Source organism: Lissotriton vulgaris, chromosome 1_1 (assembly GCF_964263255.1).
Source record: "Lissotriton vulgaris chromosome 1_1, aLisVul1.2, whole genome shotgun sequence".
Taxonomy (NCBI): Eukaryota; Metazoa; Chordata; class Amphibia; order Caudata; family Salamandridae; genus Lissotriton; species Lissotriton vulgaris.
Genome location: NC_141685.1, coordinates 934,598,227 through 934,618,988, shown reverse-complemented (window position 1 = coordinate 934,618,988; position 20,762 = coordinate 934,598,227). Strand labels below are relative to the sequence as shown.

Below are 20,762 nucleotides of genomic sequence, written 5' to 3'. Positions count from 1 at the left end.
CATCTGGGGACCTCTCAGGTCGTATTTGCTACTTCGTGGCATGAGGCTGATAATAATGCTCAGGTGCTGTCACGATGAGGTGACAGTGGCTATGGGCATATATATTCCCTGAGTTTGTGCCCATAGATCCGAGCCTGGGAAACAAATGTCTCTGTTTAAAATTCTATTTTCTCAACCCACCCGTATCGCTTGTATTGTTTGCTTGTTACAGCAAGCGGCTGCTATCCATGTCAAGGTCTCAGTCTTGCTAGATTTGCTATGGCTAGAGGTTACTATCCATGTCAAGGCCTCAGTCTTGCTAAAGTTGCCTGTCAAGTAGCTGCTATCCATGCCAAGGTCTCAATCTTGCTAGATTTCTTATAGCTAGAGACTGCTATCCATGCCAAGGTATCAATCTTGCTAGATTTGCCATGGCTAGCGGTTACTATCCATGCCAAGGACTCAATCTTGCTAGATTTGCTACAGAGAGCAGATGCTATCCATGTCGAAGTCTCGATGTTGCTAGGTTTGCTATGGCGAGCAGCTGCTACCCATGTCAAAGTCTACATCTTGCTAGAATTTCAATGGCTAGCAGTTGCTATCCATGTCAAGGTCTCAATCTTGCTAGGTTTGCTATAGCAAGCAGCTTCTATCTATGTCAATGTCTCAATCTTGCTAGATTTTCTATAGCGAGGGGCTGCTATCCATGTCTAGGGCTCAATATTGGTAGATTTGCTATGGCTAGCAGCTGCTATCCATGTCAAGGGCTCAATCTTGGTAGATTTGCTATGGCTAGTGGCTGTTATCCATGCCAAGTTCTCAATCTTGCTAGATTTGCTATAGTGAGCGGCTGCTATCCATGTCAATGTCTCAATCTTGCTAGATTTGCTATGGCTAGCAGCTGATATCTATGCCAAGGTCTCAGTCTTGCTAGATTTGCTCTGGCAAGTGGCTGCTATCCATGCCAAGGTCTCAATCTTGGTAGATTTGCTATGGTTGGCAGCTTATATATATGCCAAGGTCTCAGTCTTGCTAGATTTGCTCCGGCAAGTGGCTGCTATCCATGTCAAGGTCTCAGTCTTGCTAGATTTGCTCTGGCTTGCAGCTGCTATCCATGTCAAGATCTCAGTCTTGCTAGATTTGCTCTGGCTAGCAGCGGATATCTATGCCAAGGTCTCAGTCTTGCTAGATTTGCTCTGGCAAGTGGCTGCTATCCATGCCAAGGTCTCAATCTTGGTAGATTTGCTATGGTTGGCAGCTTATATATATGCCAAGGTCTCAGTCTTGCTAGATTTGCTCCGGCAAGTGGCTGCTATCCATGTCAAGGTCTCAATCTTGCTAGATTTGCTCTGGCAAGTGGCTGCTATCCATGCCAAGGTCTCAATCTTGGTAGATTTGCTATGGTTGGCAGCTTATATATATGCCAAGGTCTCAGTCTTGCTAGATTTGCTCCGGCAAGTGGCTGCTATCCATGTCAAGGTCTCAATCTTGCTAGATTTGCTCTGGCAAGTGGCTGCTATCCTTGCCAAGGTCTCAATCTTGGTAGATTTGCTATGGCTAGCAGCTGATATCTATGCCAAGGTCTCAGTCTTGCTAGATTTGCTCTGGCAAGTGGCTGCTATCAATGCAAAGGTCTCAATCTTGCTAGATTTGCTATGGCAAGTGGCTGCTATCCATGCCAAGGTATCAGTCTTGCCAGATTTGCTATGGCTAGCAGCTGATATCTATGCCAAGGTCTCAGTCTTGCTAGATTCGCTCTGGCAAGTGGCTGCTATCCATGCCAAGGTCTAAGTCTTGGTAGATTTGCTATGGCTAGCAGCTGATATATGCCAAGGTCTCAGTCTTGCTAGATTTGCTCTGGCAAGTGGCTGCTATCCATGTCATGGTCTCAATCTTGGTAGATTTGCTAAGGCTTGCAGCTGATATCTATGCCAAGGTCTCAGTCTTGCTAGATTTGCTCTGGTAAGTGGCTGCTATCCATGCCAAGGTCTCAATCTTGCTAGATTTGCTATGGCAAGTGGCTGCTATCCATGCCAAGGTCTCAGTCTTGCTAGATTTGCTTTGGCTAGCAGCTGAAATATATCCCAAGGTCTCAGTCTTGCTAGATTTGCTCCGGAAAGTGGCTGCTATCCATGCCAAGGTCTCAGTCTTGCTAGATTTGCTATGGCTAGCAGCTGATATCTATGCCAAGGTCTCAGTCTTGCTAGATTTGCTCTGGCAAGTGGCTGCTATCCATGTCATGGTCTCAATATTGCTTGATTTGCTATGGCGAGTGGCTGCTATCCATGCCAAGGTCTCAGTCTGGCTTGATTTGCTATGGCTAGCAGTTGGTATCCATGCCAAGGTCACGTTCTTGCTAGATTTCCTATAGCTAGTGGCTGCTATCCATGTCAATGTCTCAATCGTGCTAGATTTGCTATGGCTAGCAGCTGATATCTATGCCAAGGTCTCAGTCTTGCTAGATTTGCTCTGGCAAGGGGCTGCTATTCATGCCAAGGTCTCAATCTTGCTAGATTTGCTATGGCTAGCAGCTGCTATCCATGCCAAGATCTCAGTCTTGCTAGATTTGCTCTGGCTAGCAGCGGATATCTATGCCAAGGTCTCAGTCTTGCTAGATTTGCTCTGGCAAGGGGCTGCTATCCATGCCAAGGTCTCAATCTTGCTAGATTTGCTATGGCAAGTGGCTGCTATCCACGTCAAGGTCTCAGTCTTGCTAGATTTCCTCTGGCAAGTGGCTGCTATCCACGTCAAGGTCTCAGTCTTGCTAGATTTCCTCTGGCAAGTGGCTGCTATCCATGTCAAGGTCTCAGTCTTGCTAGATTTGCTTTGGCTAGCAGCTGAAATATATCCCAAGGTCTCAGTCTTGCTAGATTTGCTCCGGCAAGTGGCTGCTATCCATGTCATGGTCTCAATCTTGCTTGATTTGCTATGGCGAGTGGCTGCTATCCATGCCAAGGTCTCAGTCTGGCTTGATTTGCTATGGCTAGCAGTTGGTATCAATGCCAAGGTCTCGTTCTTGCTAGATTTCCTATAGCAAGTGGCTGCTATCCATGCCAATGTCTCAATCTTGCTATATTTGCTATGGCTAGCAGCTGATATCTATGCCAAGGTCTCAATCTTGCTAGATTTGCTATGGCAAGTGGCTGCTATCCATGCCAAGGTCTCAGTCTTGCTAGATTTGCTCTGGTTAGCAGTTTCTATCCATGCCAAGGTCTCAATCTTGCTAGATTTGCTATGGCAAGTGGCTGTTATCCATGCCAATGCCTCAGTCTTGCTAGATTTGCTATGGCTAGCAGCTGATATCTATGCCAAGGTCTCAATCTTGCTAGATTTGCTATGGCAAGTGGCTGTTATCCATGCCAATGCCTCAGTCTTGCTAGATTTGCTATGGCTAGCAGCTGATATCTATGCCAAGGTCTCGTTCTTGCTAGATTTCCTATAGCTAGTGGCTGCTATCCATGTCAATGTCTCAATCGTGCTAGATTTGCTATGGTTAGCAGCTGATATCTATGCCAAGGTCTCAGTCTTGCTAGATTTGCTCTGGCTAGCAGCTGATATCTATGCCAAGGTCTCAGTCTTGCTAGATTTGCTCTGGCTAGCAGCTGATATCTATGCCAAGGTCTCAGTCTTGCTAGATTTGCTCTGGCTAGCAGCTGATATCTATGCCAAGGTCTCAGTCTTGCTAGATTTGCTCTGGCTAGCAGCTGATATCTATGCCAAGGTCTCAGTCTTGCTAGATTTGCTCTGGCAAGTGGCTGCTATCCTTGCCAAGGGCTCAATCTTGGTAGATATGTGAGTCCCCTGTCCTGCTGTGCGCTGGATCGGATTCGGAACCTGTCTCACCGTACTATTATCGTTATGTTGTAATCCCTGCAAAATGTACACGATTTTTGGGATATAGACCTGTAATTCGGAAGTCGTGAACATTTATCACTGCATTAGTGGAATGTAATAATGAAAGGTAAATAAATAAATATTATAAAAAAGAGAAACTGACCCCACTGCCAAATGAATTAGCAGCTGAGGCTTTTCTGAAGCAGACACATTGACTAGGACAGTTCGCCAGCCTATTGTTCGGGAACACTGCTGGTGCCCGCATTTTCTTCAGAACAAGTTTATTGTATGATTACTTAAAACCATTACAAATTACATAAAACAGATAATATAAACGTATGCACTTGCAAAGGGCCCGGATCTATCTGTCCACCAATCAGCGCTGTTCTACTAGTGTGCGTTTCTTGGCCCACAATTACCCTCTACAGTGAATCTCCCAATCCATGTTCTAACACAACTGCATCTGTTTCCCACCCAGGATCTCCCCATACATGCCTGCCATCTGTACTTACCCCCATCATCGATGTCCACCCGCTGGCAATCGTCGATCTCGCTGGTTAGGGGGCAGGAGTACAATCCTCCGGTCCGGTTGGCTTTCTGTCCCGGCAGCCCTGGCGCCTGTGGAGCTCCCACCAGAAGCCTACAATACAACAAGTGCTGTTAGTGCAAGGCAGCTAGAATGGGTACACAAGCAAGCGCGTGGAGCGTACCAGTGCTTAATTTGTGCCGGTGGTTTCCGGTGCTCGGCATCGGCACTTAAGTGTCAGAACATATACTTATGACAGCTGCCACAGGGTGGCGCTGTTTGTGTAATTTAAAGATGAGCAGTAAAATAGTTGTTAATTCAATATACATTCAAAACAACAAATAACTACCACCCAAGCCATTCTTAAAGCTCTGGCGGCCTCAAACAGTCTGAATTGGCACACTTGTAGCAGTGTGATGGTTAAAGGATGTGTAAGCACAATGGTAATGTGTGGTGCAAACTGCGGTGGCCTCTTGACGAGGGCCCCAGCACTTATTTATTTGTTTACAAACTAAGCACTGAAGTGTACACAGACACATACCTAAATGCATACATGAAATGGAAGATGACCCATCTTCCCCCCCCTAACACCCCTTTTGCAGCCTCCACAGACCATAACAGAGAACTTTGCACTGCTCCCCTAGGCCATTCTCAGACCTGGAAACAGTTATACTCCGTTTGAAGAGAGTAAAGAAATATAAATAGTGTGTGTACTAGTATGTGCAACGCCCTTCTTAAAATACTTCCTCTCAGGTCAGCAGCTTTGCAAGTGCGAGTCGTTGCAGGACTCACATCTTTGTCTGCTGTTTGTTGCTCAAGTCTCCTGAATTGGCCGAGGTCACCCTGCCGACGGCGAGGCAGCTGCGGGATCTGTGGGGAAGCTGTGGTCACAGCCAGTTTCCCTACACCCACTAGTGTCGTTCCTTTTACTTCTCACCGAGACATCTATGTAGTCCCCTTTCCTAAACCAGGCCAGAGAGTCAATATCCTCTAATGCAGGAGTATCCCACACTGGCATCTTTATCCTAGTGTTATCCTGAACACCGTGCATGGATATGTGCTCTTCTGTGAGATAAGGGGTAAAAAGGTCCCAATCCCTTACTGGCCGTTTATTGAGCAAAACATCTTGTTGTAATACCTGCTCTTGACAGGGGTAAACCCCTAACTCCCTAATATACAGACCAGGCCCAAAGAGGTGGTCAGGCCAAGACTGGTTTCTCGTAATTTTTCAGGAAAAAATTCCAATCAGACAATATTTCATTTTGTTTGTTGTTTATTTAGGTGTTGTCACTCTATCCGTGAGAGTGGTGGTCCGGTCCGGTCAATCTCCATCTGCAAATGTGGACCGGCATTACGGCCGATATTACGAGAAATTTCAGGACCTTTTCTACACAGATGACTAAAATGTCATCCATACTATTGCAACGCCCTGAGGAAGGCCCAGGCCGGATGGCCGTGTAAAGGGGCGAAACACGTGTTGGCTGTCAGTTTGTCTCTCACTCACTCTCACGGATAGAGTGACAACACCTATTTAAACAACCAACAAAATGATTTTTTTTTTTATTGGAATGTTTTCCTGAAAAAACACGAGAAACCAGTCTTGCCCTGACAACCACTATGGATCTGTGCTGTCACTGGGGCGGAGGGAGGTTGTGGACTTCTGTTCTGTGGGAGGAGCAGCCCCCTTCCTTCTCATACATTAACCCTTATAACCAGCAGACACAATAACCGGTAAGAAAACCCAAGAGCAAGCACTGGAAATACTGCTAGGGATGGTAAGGCTTTGGAAAGCTGGGGCGATAGTTTCATTTTATTTTTATTTCTATGGCAAGCATAGCACACAAAAAGAATAAGAAAAAAGAAACAACGCCCCGTCTGAAAGCTGGGCTATATGCTTGTAATAAAAATGTTTAATAAAAAAAAAACACTGTAATTAAGAAACGTAGCAAGCTCTCGCGTCCGCAGGGGACAGGGCTTACAAATCAAACAACAAATTCAATCTCTCCTTTGTGTGCTCATACATATGTATACAAAAGGGGTCTGTTTGATAATCTATTATGCTCAATTTAATTTATGTGGATTAAAAGTTATATGTGTACTATATACTACACACAACACCTCCGTCGTTTCTTTAAAAATAAATTAAATTATGTTATTTTATACTATGTTTATCATTTGTATCACACAACTGAATATTCCTTTGCCTCTAAAAATAATATGCTACAATTTTGATGTAACTCAACCATTTGTGAGAAAAATTCTCTAATCTATGGCTTATATTTATGTTTCATCAACAATGCTCAATCAATTGGTTTAAGAACACTTACGCATACATAAAAACACAAATTATACACAAGCTTATGAACAAAAAGACTGTGGTGATGTGGTGTTTCAACAAATTCACTAGTTTATCCAACCTTCTTCAGGGCATAGCCAGCTTAAACATTTTTTTGATGAAAGTGTGAGGAGACGTGTCTGGGACAAGGGATTAACAAAGTCAGATCCAGAGAGATGGATCGATTGATGTGAAATCAATAACATAACACAAATAGACAAATGGAGAAGGAGAGACGGTTCCTGGAAATTAAATGAAAAAGGCACTCTGTAATGCTTGGATTATACAGGGGAGAAAGACAATGAAGGTATGGCTGACCTAATGATATACGTGGTGCAGAATAATAGTGAATAACGCTATAAAATAACCAACGCAAATGATCACGAAATAGGAGACCCTGAACTAGAGACTGGATCACCAAAAACAGGGGATAGCCGGGGATTATTGTTTCCAAAATGTTTTCTGATAGATATGCCCTGAAGAAGGTGGGGTAAACCGGTGAACCTACCAAAACACCATGTAAACACTTTTTAAGTTCATAAGCATAGTGGAAGGATGTACATAAGATAGAGGAGGCACAGTAGGACTCAGTGTAAAGAAGATTACTGTTAAGTACCACTTGGGCCTTCTTCCTTGTTCGTGAGAGTATCAAGAGAATGGCATCTGATTCAACGCAAGGGCATGGAAAGTAATGTAGGGCAAACTCAACGTTACACAATCACATCATGCAACACAGCAGCACCCAGTGCAGACTAGAAGAAAGTGCCTTGAACTTATAGTGATAATGAAGGTGTCAAGCGAACCTCAGGTCGGAGTCTGCTAAATCTCAACTATAGATACCCCTCACCTCTTCATCTTCAGCCAGCCCAGAAAGCCCAGAGCACTGCAGACTTACTTGCCTCCACAAGACAACATTAAACTGACCATACGCAGGGTCGGATTTAGCACTGGTGGCGCCCGGTGCGACAATCATTTTTGGCACCCCAGACCCCATGACCGCCTCATCGGATTCTCTCACTACCACTGGGCATCAGTGCCCCTCATCTCTCCAATTATAGGTTATTGCTAAACACAGTGCCCCCAGCTGAGGTCGGCACCCAGTGCGGCTACACCTATCGCACTGCCCTAAAGCCGGCCCGATCACACATTAGTAACGACCATGGCCAGTGCCCCTCTTTTAGGGAATAGCTTTCATCCCAGATCTTGGTGGGCAGTCATCCAGGACACAGATGCTTAGACCCACAAGCAGAGGGACTCAAATGTGTTGTGTTCCCATGACTTGCGACGAAGACTAGCTTAACAGCAGCAGTCCTCGCCTCTGAGGCTCAGTAAGGGATGCAGCTAAAGGCCCTGACACTGAGACCCCCCACTCATGCTGGTCTCGTGCCAGTGCACAGCCCGCCTCAACTTCCAAACAGCATGAGATGAAGAAGACAGGACCATGCCGACCGCCGGTCTCAAAGTGAGACCATGGGGAAGTGAGAGAGCTAGGTCCTCCACCATAGCACAACATGGGTCCCACAAAGTAGTAACCTGCGCTTCAACAGGTGCCCTCCAGGAAGACAAGGGTAACAAGCACTGGCAAAACCAATAGGTCTGGTGATGGTCACTACCCTTTTGGCCTTGTCAGTGCTTGTTTTGTTTCTTCGTGGTTTTCGCAGCACTATATTGTTAGAGAAGCTGCCAAGCCCTCATTAACCTAAAATACAAATAATGACTAAGAGTAAAAAAATATTTTTTTTTCTCAAAAGGCACACATTGCCATAGTACTCCTTGGCACTTACAGCAACTATTTGGTGTGTCGAGGTGCTTCATGTGAAAGGGCAGAATAGCGTCACTTACAACAAAGTATGCCGATGGCAGAAGTGGGCTGAACTATTGCTCCATGTTGTATGCTGTAGTGAGTGGAGGAAAAATGTGAATGACACAGTAATAGACTAATGGATGAAGATGACTGGTTGAAAGCCCATACAAGTAAGTATATTTTACACATCATTTTAGTGAAATCAAAAAGTATTGGGTAAAGAAAGACTTAAAATGGAAGCTTCCACACAGTAGGAGACTGAAACTCGGCCCATAAACATCCCACTGAAGTGAAAACAGCTGGACCCCCATGCCTGACAGTGGGATAGTCCAAAGAGGACCCCACACATAATAGGCCCCACATGAAAAAAGAGACAGAAGAGAGACTTAGGAATCTTGCTTTCAACTTCCAAGGGCAGGTGTCGAGGCATCCCTTTATGTCTCTCATGGAAGTCAAGTGAAGCCACGTCAAGTGAAGCCAGAACCCTATTGAAAGTGGGGCCCTTTAATACCTTTCGCAAGTGGGGGAGAAGGAGCTATAACACACTTGCTACGGTTTACAGTACCTCTCTCCGGATGTGGATCGCCCTCTGAGATAAAGACTGGGATGAGTAAGATGCACAAAATGACACATTTCATTGCTTCAAGAAGGCTAGTACCAGGGCTTTAAGTGGACCGGGTCTCAATGGTACTGAGCACCGGCAGTTTTTTAAAGGGGGCTTGAAACGGGTCTCTATCTGGCTATGTTTTGAGCCCGGACTGCAGTGAGTGGAGAAGATACGGCATGACGTCATGTTAGGTGAGCGTTGTAGGGGAAGGGAAATAATTTAAGGATAATCATTTTCTCTCTGGATTTCCCTTCTCTTTTTAAAACTCAGGAGAAGCAAAATTGTTGCGGTGTCACCAGGGCTTTAAGTAGAAGCTTTTTCAATATTATATACAAGCCATAGCTTATGCAACTAACAACCATTGACTAAGCCAAAAGTCCTGACTTCTTGCAGATATGATATTACGTGTTGTATCATATATCTGATGCAATGACAGAAATAGCAAAATGCAAGTCGGACGGCACACTATGCTGAGCACAGATTTTTAGCTTACATGTTTTTAAGCAACAACCTTAATGACATTGGCCACGTCTCTTTGAGAGACCCCCCAGTTTTTTCATCCACTTAAAGCCCTGGCTTGGGTGAGGTCCATGTCCCTGCTGGTACCAGCATCAGTGTGATTCTACAGGCCTCTGTTTGGGTAGTATAAGGGTATTCTCTGTTTCAGAGGAAGAGTGAGGGGTGTATCAGCTGCTCACTCATCCGTACTTGCACATGATCTGGGTGTGGACCCAGACAGGGCAGATTTGACAGTTTTCTGTGGTACCAGAAGGGCAGGGGAGCTAGCGCTTGGAAGGGAAGCAGGGCCGGCTCTAGGCTCATGGTGGCCCTGGCCAAGTAGCGTAGGTAGGGGGCCCGGAAGAGGGGGTCCGGGCGGGGCGGAGCGCACAGGCCAGTAAAGAGGGGAGGGGGTCAGGGTGTTTAGAAGTGGAACAGAGCCGGAGGCCGCCAAATCCCTGCCAGGGGCCACCACGCAAATATGTATCCATCCTCAGAGGATTAATATATTAAGGATATATATTGGCGTGGTGGCCCCTGGGGTTTGGTGGCCCTGTGCAGGTGCACAGCTTGCACATGCCTAGAGCCGGCCCTGAGGGAAGTACTGGTCGTATGGGGCCAAGAGCTGTGCCAGTGGGCTGATGAGCTGCACCAGAAGCATGGGAGGAGCTGTCCTGAGGGCGACGGAACAGGTTCACTGGCTTTTAGCTTGGCACAGACGTGCGACAGTACTCCAAACAGGAGACGCACGGATATGTAGGTCGACTGCTGTAAACATCCGGTGGCATGATGAGTGTTGCGTACAGATCAAGCATTGCAGAATGAGGTACCTGAGCTGAAGGAAGAGAAGAATAGTGAGTAAGGGAAGAGGAAAATATTTTAAGGAAAACAGGGCGACGTATTTGAGCCTGAGAGGTGTGCGTAGCGGCCAGAGCGGAACGCAGGGGTCACATTTCGATCCTTGGCGCTAGTGATTTGTGACTCTGGGCAATAGCTCACTTAATCTCCCCTAAGGCACCGACCGCCTTGAAACCTTAAGGGGTGATATGTTGGTGCTAGTGGAAAGCACCACTTTGTTACAGAGGGCCGATATTTCAGCTATGTTGCAAAACCGCCCCCTGGTGACAAAAACGCCACCCAGGGGTCCAAAAGAGTGTTGAATGTGCTAAAACCAGCTCTTTACACCACTGAAACATGACTGGGAGATGATAAGGCCCCAAAGCCCCATGAGGCAATTCCTCCAGGCTATCGAAGCAATACACTGAACCGCCAAGGGAAAACTGGAGGAGGCCTAGCACTGATGCTCAAAGATACGACTGCAAAAACTAAAGACGTGCAGCTGAGAAACTGTGAATCATTGCTAATAAAAGTCACTCCTACACTAGCCCTCTCATGTACTATCATGCTAGTAATAGACATCACCAAGAAAATGAGTCTTCTCAGATACCCTTCTAGAGACCACATCTGATAGATCCACGAATATTCACGAAATATGCTAAACTGTGCACTCCTGGTGACCTGAATATCTCCTACGACAGATCAGTAGTACCTCAACCAAGAAACAAGCTTTGGTGCTCATTCAGCTGTTCCTTTATGCATAACAAAGCATGACAACGTTGCTCATATTGAACAACATCCCATATTTCTACATATAATAAAATGTACAAATTGCATGATAAGACGGTCAACAACTTTTTGACAATTGCATGACAAGTATAATCTGATTATAACTAATGTATAAGAAAGTCACTAACGTTGTGGATTCACAAGGAGTAGGGCGGTCCCAGTCTGGAAAGCGCTTCAGCACCTCTAGAGAGTAGTAATCACTAGCAGGGGCGTAGCTTCAGGGGATGTTTTTGGGATGGGACACCCTCCCCCAAATAAATGCATTCTTGATTTGATAGTTGGGTTTGGGGGCCCTGCATCCGGTCTGGTATCTCTGTGTAGGTTGTTCATGTTCAGTCCTGCCAAGTACCGTGCATCAGGCGTTAGACTAACGCATTTCAGTGTGGTGTTCCGCATCACAGCCCTGAAATGCATTATCACGTATATGATGCATTCGGCATTATGTGTCTCCGCTGAAGCGCTGCCTAAAACTGTGGAGTGTGTGGCAGCTGGCAGTCCGTCACCCTGCGGGCGCTGCTCCTGCAGGCTGGGGCGCTCACAGGTAAGGTATGGCCTGCTGGCAGGCTCACTGCTCTGCTGCAATGTGTTACAATTCCTGCTGCGCCTCACGGTTCTGAGTCGGACAGCCTCATGCCTGACCTCACAAGGTAGTGACCAATGGAACAGCCAGGCCAGGCAGTCAGGTTGTAATAAGTCTGGCCTCATGTTGCGCTGCGGGGGGAAGTAAAGTCCTATTGCCAGTGGGGAGTTTGGGGCTGACCGAGCCCCCATAGGGGGCTTCTAGAGAGGACAGCCCTCAGGTATCATCTGGGCACCCCACACCCCCCTTAGGGGCAGGGACTCGGGGAGGAGTCCCCCCATCCTGGTCGCAGTGCGCTAGGGAGAGCCACTTCCTGGGTGCTAGGACTGGGGGAGGTCTATATAGGCCTCCCCCACCATCTTGGCGCTCTCTTTCACGCGCTCGACACGCCGTCTCCCACCCTACCACTTACCCGGCATGGTTTGTGCCATGCAGGCAGCAGAGAATGTTGTAATGTCTTCTTTTTGGTTGCAGGTGGGGTTACAGGGCGATCTGGAAGCAGAGGGATACTGAAGGAGACCCCTGTGCGGCACCATAGGGGGTGCCAGAGCCAAATCCTAGGAGCCACATGGGAGGTTCCTTCGGTGCCCCGTTCTTCCTTCGGGCAGTTGTGGGCCTGAACAACCGGGAGTTTGCTATGCTACGCTCTGCCCTGTAAGGGGCGTGAGTAACATGGGACCATGTGTCACGTGATCCTGGAAGAGGATCACCCGAAGGGGCAGCACAGATGGGGTTCGCCCCAGTGCTGCTTGGCTCATCAGGTGGGCAGGCGGCCCAGTTGGTTGCCTGCCCTTGGATCGCCTATAAGATAACCCACCATACAGGGCTTTAAGTGGGCCGGGTCTCAAGGGGTCTGAGCACCGGCAGTTTTTTTCAGGGGGCCTCGAAGCGGGTCTCTATCGGGCTCTGTTTTGAGCCCTGGCACAGGCAGTCCGTTTTTTCCCCCAGATTGCAGTGACAGCAGTTTGCTGTCACTGCAGTCCGGAAAAAAGTGCCAGGATGCAAAACAAAGCCCGATAGAGACCCGTTTCGCGACAGCTTGCACATCGATGCGGGCTGCCCACACTGCTCACTTCTCACTAGTGGAGAAGTTACGGCATGACGTTAGGCCAGATGAGCATTGTGGAGGAAGGGAAATCCTTTAAAGAGTCATTTTCTTTCTGGATTTCCCTTCTCTTTCTGAAACGCAAGAGCAGCAACATTGTGGTAGGGTCACCAGGGCTTTAATTGGAAGCTTTTTCAATATTATATGCACGCCATAGTTGCAGCTTATTTATCTTCTGCAACTAATCACCATTGACAAAGCCAATAGTCCTTACTTGTTGTAGGTATGATGTTACTTGTTGTATCACATATCTGGATGCCATGACCGAAACAGCAAAAAACAAGTCGGGCGGCACACTATGCTAAGCACAGATTTTTAGTGTGAGAGTTTTAAAGCCACGCCTTTAATTACACTGGCCACGCCCCTTTGAGAGACCCCCCAGTTTTTTCATTCCACTTAAAGCCCTGCCACCATATTACATAACGGCATAACGGTGTATGTAATAAACCTGCAACAACTTTACCCAAAAAAGAAATGTGTTGTGTGCTTATTTATTAGCATGCATGTTACGTTGGAGGGGTGGGGAAGGCTGCCAATGGTGATACTATGTGAGCAGCTGACTAATGGTGTACAGGCGGTGGCAGCCCGGGCCGCAATCATGTGCCTCAGCTCCCAGTGCTGCTGCTGCTCGCACCGGCCTGTTGCAAAGGGGGGGTACACCCAATAAAGTCACTGGGACCTGGGTACGTATATTGCTGAGAAAGAGGGGTCCCAGTAAGCAGACAAATTATGCACAATCAATAAACAAATAAACAATGATTTGCTTACACTGTATTTATTTCCAATGTAGCTTAGCCACTTATTCAGGCAATTTGGGTAACAATTATATTTTTGTAAAGTGCTCTGGTAAAGGTTGGGAGACAAGGGGATGGTGCAGTGAGTGTAGGGAGGGTAAGTGACATAAAAAACAGAGCCAAAGGCTGCAATCAATTGAAAATAATTAAGCTAATTCAAGTTATGGGTGACCATAAGTTCCAAAACATTTTTATAACATATCATGCTTCATCAACGTCCTAAGTAACATTATTCCTGAAATGAAGCTGAAAAAACACAGAAAACAGTCGACGTTTCGACCCCTAGTGTAAAGGCAGGTAAAAGTTGATCCCTTGCATTGGGGTCTTCATCAGGACGAGAAGATACGGGGGAGATGGGCACAACCTATTGAGTACAAAAAGAATTACTCATTAGGAACCAATCCATGATTTTAAAAATAAAATAAACAATTAGGCATATCAAAGGTGAAGACAACAAGACATACCGAAGAAGCTTGTTGTACTTGGCGGAGAGTGAGTGATTACTCCCACGAAGTAGATAAATAGGGCTAGGCAAGGCCTGTCCTGATCACAAAATCACTGCAGAATGCTGAGAAGAACGTCGTTTTAGGTGGGGACAGAACAATGACATAGATGTGTTGGTTCGAAGAGACTAGATAAAAGTCTATACTTGTTTCAAAACAATCAGCTCATGGGTGTCGACACCCTGTGGTTGGGTGTACACCAATTATAAGTCAATGCTGGTATCAAAACAATAAACTCATGGGTATCACTACCCTGTAGTTGAGTGTACAACCAATTTATACGGCGATATTGGCGGGGACGCCTGTGATGTGGCTCAGGCATTATGGCCGCCACCTGCAGTGTAGCTGCCCAAGGTGAAATCAATTATACTTCAGAGCTGGGGTCCGAGTCAAGTGCCATCACGGTGTCGGTGACTAACTGGCACCCAGTTTTGCAGCAACCTGGGGCCGCAAGTACAGACTCTGTAACACTGGACAGGCTGACTCACTAAGGACAGCTGACCAGCCAGGACTAAAAAGGCGGTTGCCAGCAAACCGAAATGATTGCTGCCTGCCGCTAACAGGAAATTGAAATAATTATTCATGTTGTCAACATATATTAATTTATGATATTTAGGCAGATGGTGTCAGTTAAGTCAGCTGAGATGATCCGTGTTTGGGGGCGTGAGTAGTGCCAGCGTGTGGTGACAACACTGGTACTGGTTCTCCATTTAAATGTGCCAATTAAATAGTTTATTTTAACATTCTGGTAACTTTCTCGACAACCCGGCCCTCAGGATTTATTGTTGCCCCCCGGCACTAAATTACAGAAAGATCAACGCCGGTCTTCGACCTCCTGACCTTGACACACAAGTGCAGGTTAGAGGCCTTCAATAACTGGTACTTTGCAGCAGTTTTAAAATCTTCTTTGGGTTTATTGTTGCTCAAATGCGTGTAATTTCAGATATTTATATGTTTCCCTCATCTTCATTGCTTGATTTTGCTTGTGAGAAAGTGTCACTCATAGTCGTTGAAATGTTGCTTATAGTTAGACCGAAATCAAGAATATGTCACACAGGGCAATCTGAAACCTTGGCAGCTATGCATGTTGTGGTAAAAAAATACATTGACCTTTGATGTAAAACAGGAGAGAGAGACAGCGACAGATATAATCATCTGGTGGCTGAATTTCAAAATGTGAAACCAGATAACCTGGAATCAATACTGGCATTCTTCTTGATCCAGCTGTGTGATCCTAGGCAAACATTTCAATTCAGAGTCTAGTTTTTAGGTTGAAGCCGGGGCTGCACATGTGCTGCTCTGCAAGCTATGCTGAATTGGAGTATGTACCTGAAGCCCCGGACACTCTCCGCCCATATTTGTCATTGGCTAGTGTCATTGTTCTTTGTAAATGCTGGCTTCTGATTCGTTATTAGGCTTTTCAGTTCCTACTTAGTACCGCATTGTCTTCATTCGTAACCACCCATGAGAACTGGTCCTTTTACTTCATTTGTTACACGGCATGTCTTCTTTAGTCTGTAAGCACTATTTTCTTTAATGAATTTCTCTTACTGCAGGAGGGTCTCTTGTGCGCAGTTGTGACCACCAGCATGTTTATATAACTCTTAGCAAACGGGGAGCTCTTCAAGGGCGTGGGAGAAAGAAAGGGGCAACTCAGCGATGCCTTCAAGCATTTGGAATGCAAAAGGTCTCGTATTTGCCAGAGTTTAAGCTATTGGCATTGTAAATGACAATGCCTTTTATTTATTTATGCCATTGTAGATACTTGTTCTTTATTATCACACAAGAGAGCAATTTTAAATACTTGTCTTAAGGATGTGCACTATACAAGCACCTTTTGTTTTGATTTAATAGTAAATAATGTTGCTCCATCTATAATATATATATATATATATATATATATATATATATATATATATATATGTATGTATGTATGTATGTATGTATGTATGTATGTATATATATATATATATATATATGTATGTATGTATGTATGTATGTATGTATGTATGTATATATATATATATATATATATATATATATATATATATATATATATATAATATAGTCCAGGTTTAGAGTTTACATGACTACTGACTAGCCTCTTAGTTTACTAATGGCATTGTCACTGGGGGCAAGCCATTAATGTTTTTAAGTCCATGTCAATTGTAATAAATATCTGTCTATGCCGTAATATAATCTGATGTACTAAGGTGAAATTCTTCTGCATGTTAAAGAAAAACACCTTTTTGAATTTCAAAGTGACTGTCGTATTTTTACATTATGTTTGTTGCACGATATACATGCTAAACATTGTTTGGCGTAGCTAATGCATGGACTCTTAGAGGCAAGCCAGTCACTTGGTACAGCTCTGGCTGGTTTGGTCTATTAATTTGGTGGCATGCTCCCATCTGTGTGTGTCCCTGGTTTAGTATGTAGGGGTATTAGTCACTTGCTAAATAATATGTAAAAGGCAAAGACTAGAAACAAGGAGCCCTGCCTACCTGCACCAGTTTTACACCTCTACCATCAATGCCTCTCTTATCAGAGACGAAGAAGAGTGCGTGCAGTGAAAAGTATTTAAAATATGTGATCCGAGGCAGGGACGCCCGGCCATTGTGTTGTACGTGACCTTAGTCATGTGTTCCCAGGAGTAACTACAAGGCCCAGGTGTTACGGGCAGGGACTTCCTTTCCAGGGGCGGTGTTTGGGGTGTGGCATTTCCAAAATGCTTTCTTGGTTTGGTAGTTGAGTCTGGGGGGGCACCGAGTCAGGTTTGCTATGCCTGTATGTTTTTTTCTTATTGTTCTCATTTCACTAAGAGCTTTTAAATAATTCATGTTTTTGTAGCGGAAACTTATATATATCTAACGACTGGTTTACCAAAAAAATAGTAAATCTGCACCCATAAAAGTACTCCTTTAATGGGTTAAAATGTACTACTTCTTGGAATTTAGAAACATTGCAGTAGGTCGTTGTTGTGCACTGATCTTAGTCCTATGGTCATGAATGCTGTGGCAAGGAAGGAAATTTCAGGTGTTAGTGTGCACCCCAGTGCTTTATTTATGAAATCAAAGATTTTCTCCCCGAGCGTTTTGAGTGATGGGCAGTTATAGATAAGATGTGCTAGATCCCCCTTTACCTTCCCACAGTTCCAGCATAGATCATCTTCCCTGAGGCCTAGTGAAAATAATTGAGCGGAGGCCAGAAAGCCTTGTGGAGTAGCCAGAATATTGTTTGTGATAGTACCGGGGAGATTTTGTTATGTGAGGGAGAGGTCCAAAACATAGCCAGTTCTTGCTCATTAAGTGAGATATTGCCTTGTTTTACCCAATAGTTAGTTGTCTTATCGTTAAGTTTGGTGGAGTTTGGGCATAAAAGTTTGTAGAGGTGTGATACCTGATGACATAGTCTGTTGATTTTTGCCATATACTGTGTGATTGACGGGTTGGCCGGCGATAGTTTGGCTTTGGATAGGGCTGTTTTGATTTTCAGGAAGTTGTAGAACTCAATGTCTGTTAGTTTATGTCTAGATTTCAGTACGGCAAACATGATGGGGTAGCCCTCTTCCTCTAGTTGGGCTGGGTGGGAGATGCCTTTCTCTATCCAAGTGTCAAGGGCTAGGCATTTTCCCTTGTATCTGATCTTGCTATTGGCCCAGAGTGGCTCCAACTTCGAGTTCTTTATGCTGTTCTTTATTTTCTTATCTATTCTTAGTAGGGCAATTTTTGTGTTTTTATAAATGGAGCTGGAGGCGTGAGTATGTTTGTTAGCTGTTATCATCCTGGAGGCCAGCAACCAGGGGAATGTGGAAGGCACTTGACACGTATCTAGACTCCAATGAACCCCCTTGAGGCCACTCCAACTCCCCCCTCCCCTCCCCCCCAGGGGCAGGGGGCGAGCGAGTTAGAAGGTGACCACCATGGGCCGAGGGGGCTTCGAGGGGCCTCACAGGACTGGTAATCGTGCCACAGGCTAACTAGAGGGGTGTTGGCTTTGTCACCTGGCTATAAACCCAATTAGGCTAATTTCTATAGAACCTCTCTTGTATCCTCTTTTCACCCCTTTCTTTTCTGTTTCTTTCTTTCTATCATCCTTTGCCTAATTTCCCAGAAAGTCAATGTAGAGGGGACTAGCTAAACCTATATCTCAAAGTACCTGTAATTACTGCAACACAAACTAAGTTTGGCTAACCTCATAACAGAAATGCTAATGTACTTGTTTATAAAATTAATAAAACACTTTGAAATCAAAAAAGAAACACTGCAGTAGTAGACTTGGAAAGCTGAGCCAGTTTGCACACTACTGGCAATCAAACACCTAAAAGGTGATAGGATGAATGCTAGCAAATAGTCTAACCAGTGGCAATCGCTCTGGGTAACATTCCAATCCATAATTTTTCGCCCATCGTGACAGTACAGATCAATCAATCAATCATGTGTATTTGTATAGCGCGCTACTCACCCGGAGGGTCTCAAGGCGCTTGGGAAGGGGGGTCCGCTACTGCTCGAACAGCCAGGTCTTGAGTTGCTTCCTGAAGGCGAGGTGGTCTTGGGTCAGGCGGAGGTGGGTGGAGAGGGAGTTCCACGTCTTGGCGGCCAGGTAGGAGAAGAATCTTCCTCCCGTTGTGGCTCTTCGGAGGCGGGGAACGGCGGCGAGGGCGTGGTTGGTCGCTTGAAGCTGGCGGGTGGGAGTGTAGAAGTTAAGGCGGTCGTTGAGGTATCTTGGGCCTTGGTTGTGGAGAGCTTTGTGTGCGTGGGTGATGAGTCGAAACGTGATTCTCTTGTTGACGGGGAGCCAGTGCAGGTTTCGTAGGTGTGCGGAGATGTGGCTGTGTCGGGGGATGTCCAGGATGAGTCGTGCTGAGGCGTTCTGAATCCGCTGGAGTCTTTTCTGGAGTTTTGCAGTGGTTCCGGCGTAGAGGGAGTTGCCGTAGTCCAGTCGGCTGGTGACGACGGCTTGGGTGACCGTCTTCCTGGTTTCGGTGGGGATCCACCGGAAGATCTTCCGTAGCATGTGTAGGATGTTGAAGCATGACGAGAAGACGGCGTTGACTTGTCTGGTCATGGAGAGGGAGGAGTCCAGGATGAAGCCCAGGTTGCGTGCGTGGTCCGTTGGTTTTGGTGCGCTGCCCAGGGCAGGGGGCCACCAGGAGTCGTCCCAGGCGGATGGCGACGATCCCAGGATGAGGACTTCCGTCTAATCTGAGTTCAGTTTCAGGCGGCTATTCGTCATCCACTCGGCTACGTCTTTCATCCCTTTGTGTAGGTTGGATCTGGCGGTGGCGGGGTCATTGGTGAGGGAGAGGATCAGCTGGGTGTCGTCGGCGTAGGAGATGATGTTGAGGTTGTGTTGGCGTGCGATGGCCGCAAAGGGGCTCATGTAGATGTTGAAAAGCGTGGGGCTGAGTGATGATCCTTGTGGTACGCCGCAGATGACTTTGGTGGCTTCTGATCTGAACAGAGGTCCACCTAATGCACTTCATACCGACCCTGCTCATAATGGGAATAGTCGATCCCGACCTTTGGTCATCTCACCCATCCAACGTGCCGCCCACACCAATGTTAGCTGGGAAATTTGAGATTCATACCCCTCCCCTCCACACCACCGAATCTCAGAGACTAAGTTACGCCCCTGATCACTAGATAATTATTGATACCACATAGGGTAGAAAGTCAGTGAGAGCGAAATCAGCAGGTACTGATCAACAAAGAAAGGTGGAGAAAAGCACCTGGCGAGGATGCTCCCTGGGCATCTCTGCCTTTCAGGGGAAACGAGTAAACTGTACCGGGCACAGAAGCTCTATCAAACACTTATAGAATAAACTTCCAAGCCCTGCCACTGGGAGGACCGACTACCAAATGTTGAAAATGCGAGTAGGAACAACCAGTAGGAAGGGAGCCTAACAGAGTTGGCTTCTGGGTGATGACGTCACAGAGAACGCTCAAACGTCTGCTCTCACGACTGAGCGCGCGCCTGTCTATCCCTCCATCTTGTTGAATTGCTTTTTTCAATGCAAGGGTGAGGGGGCAATGGGAATGCTGGGCTCACTCGTTGTACTCCTAATGTACACATTGCCTCTGCGCCGTAGGCCGGGAATGCTGTGGGTGATGAGATGGAAGTCAACAGCTGCTAGTGACAATAACACACACATCCCTGGCTGGGTCCAGTGGGCTCAGCGCCTGTGAAATATCATGACGTCGTATTTCCGTCTCTCCCTCCCCCAATTTCCTTGAGGCAGCCCTTCACACACATCTCCATAAAGAATATAGTCCACAAACAGCTACCATCTTACATGTGCATCCAAACATCACCCCAAAAAGCTAAAATCTAAAGTTTGAGCAAAGCCAAGAGCCGGCTGCCACCGCCGGACCTGTGGGCAGGGGCGACTGGGACAGAAAATAGACCTGGGCACCAAAATAATAGTGGCATCCATTAGTGAACTAGATAGCTTAAAAAAGTGACCAATGTTTGCAAATTGGGGCGGTATTGAACTTTTAAAGACACTCGGTATAAGTGTTTTGCAATGTATGGAAAAGTGCATGGATGTCAGCTTGTTGCAGGCAACGTT

At 46.1% G+C, this 20,762-nt stretch overlaps 1 protein-coding gene across 4 annotated transcripts in view; it reads right to left on the bottom strand.

Annotated features, from left to right (window-relative positions):
- ITGA7 (integrin subunit alpha 7) overlaps positions 1 to 20,762 on the bottom strand; it is a 307,450-nt gene that overhangs the window by 179,004 nt on the left and 107,684 nt on the right. For all 4 annotated transcript variants that reach the window (XM_086959129.1, XM_086959132.1, XM_086959131.1 and 1 more), the window contains exon 2: positions 4,326 to 4,453. In XM_086959129.1, coding sequence (XP_086815255.1) covers positions 4,326 to 4,453 — 128 coding nt within the window. The remainder of the gene's footprint in view (positions 1 to 4,325; positions 4,454 to 20,762) is intronic.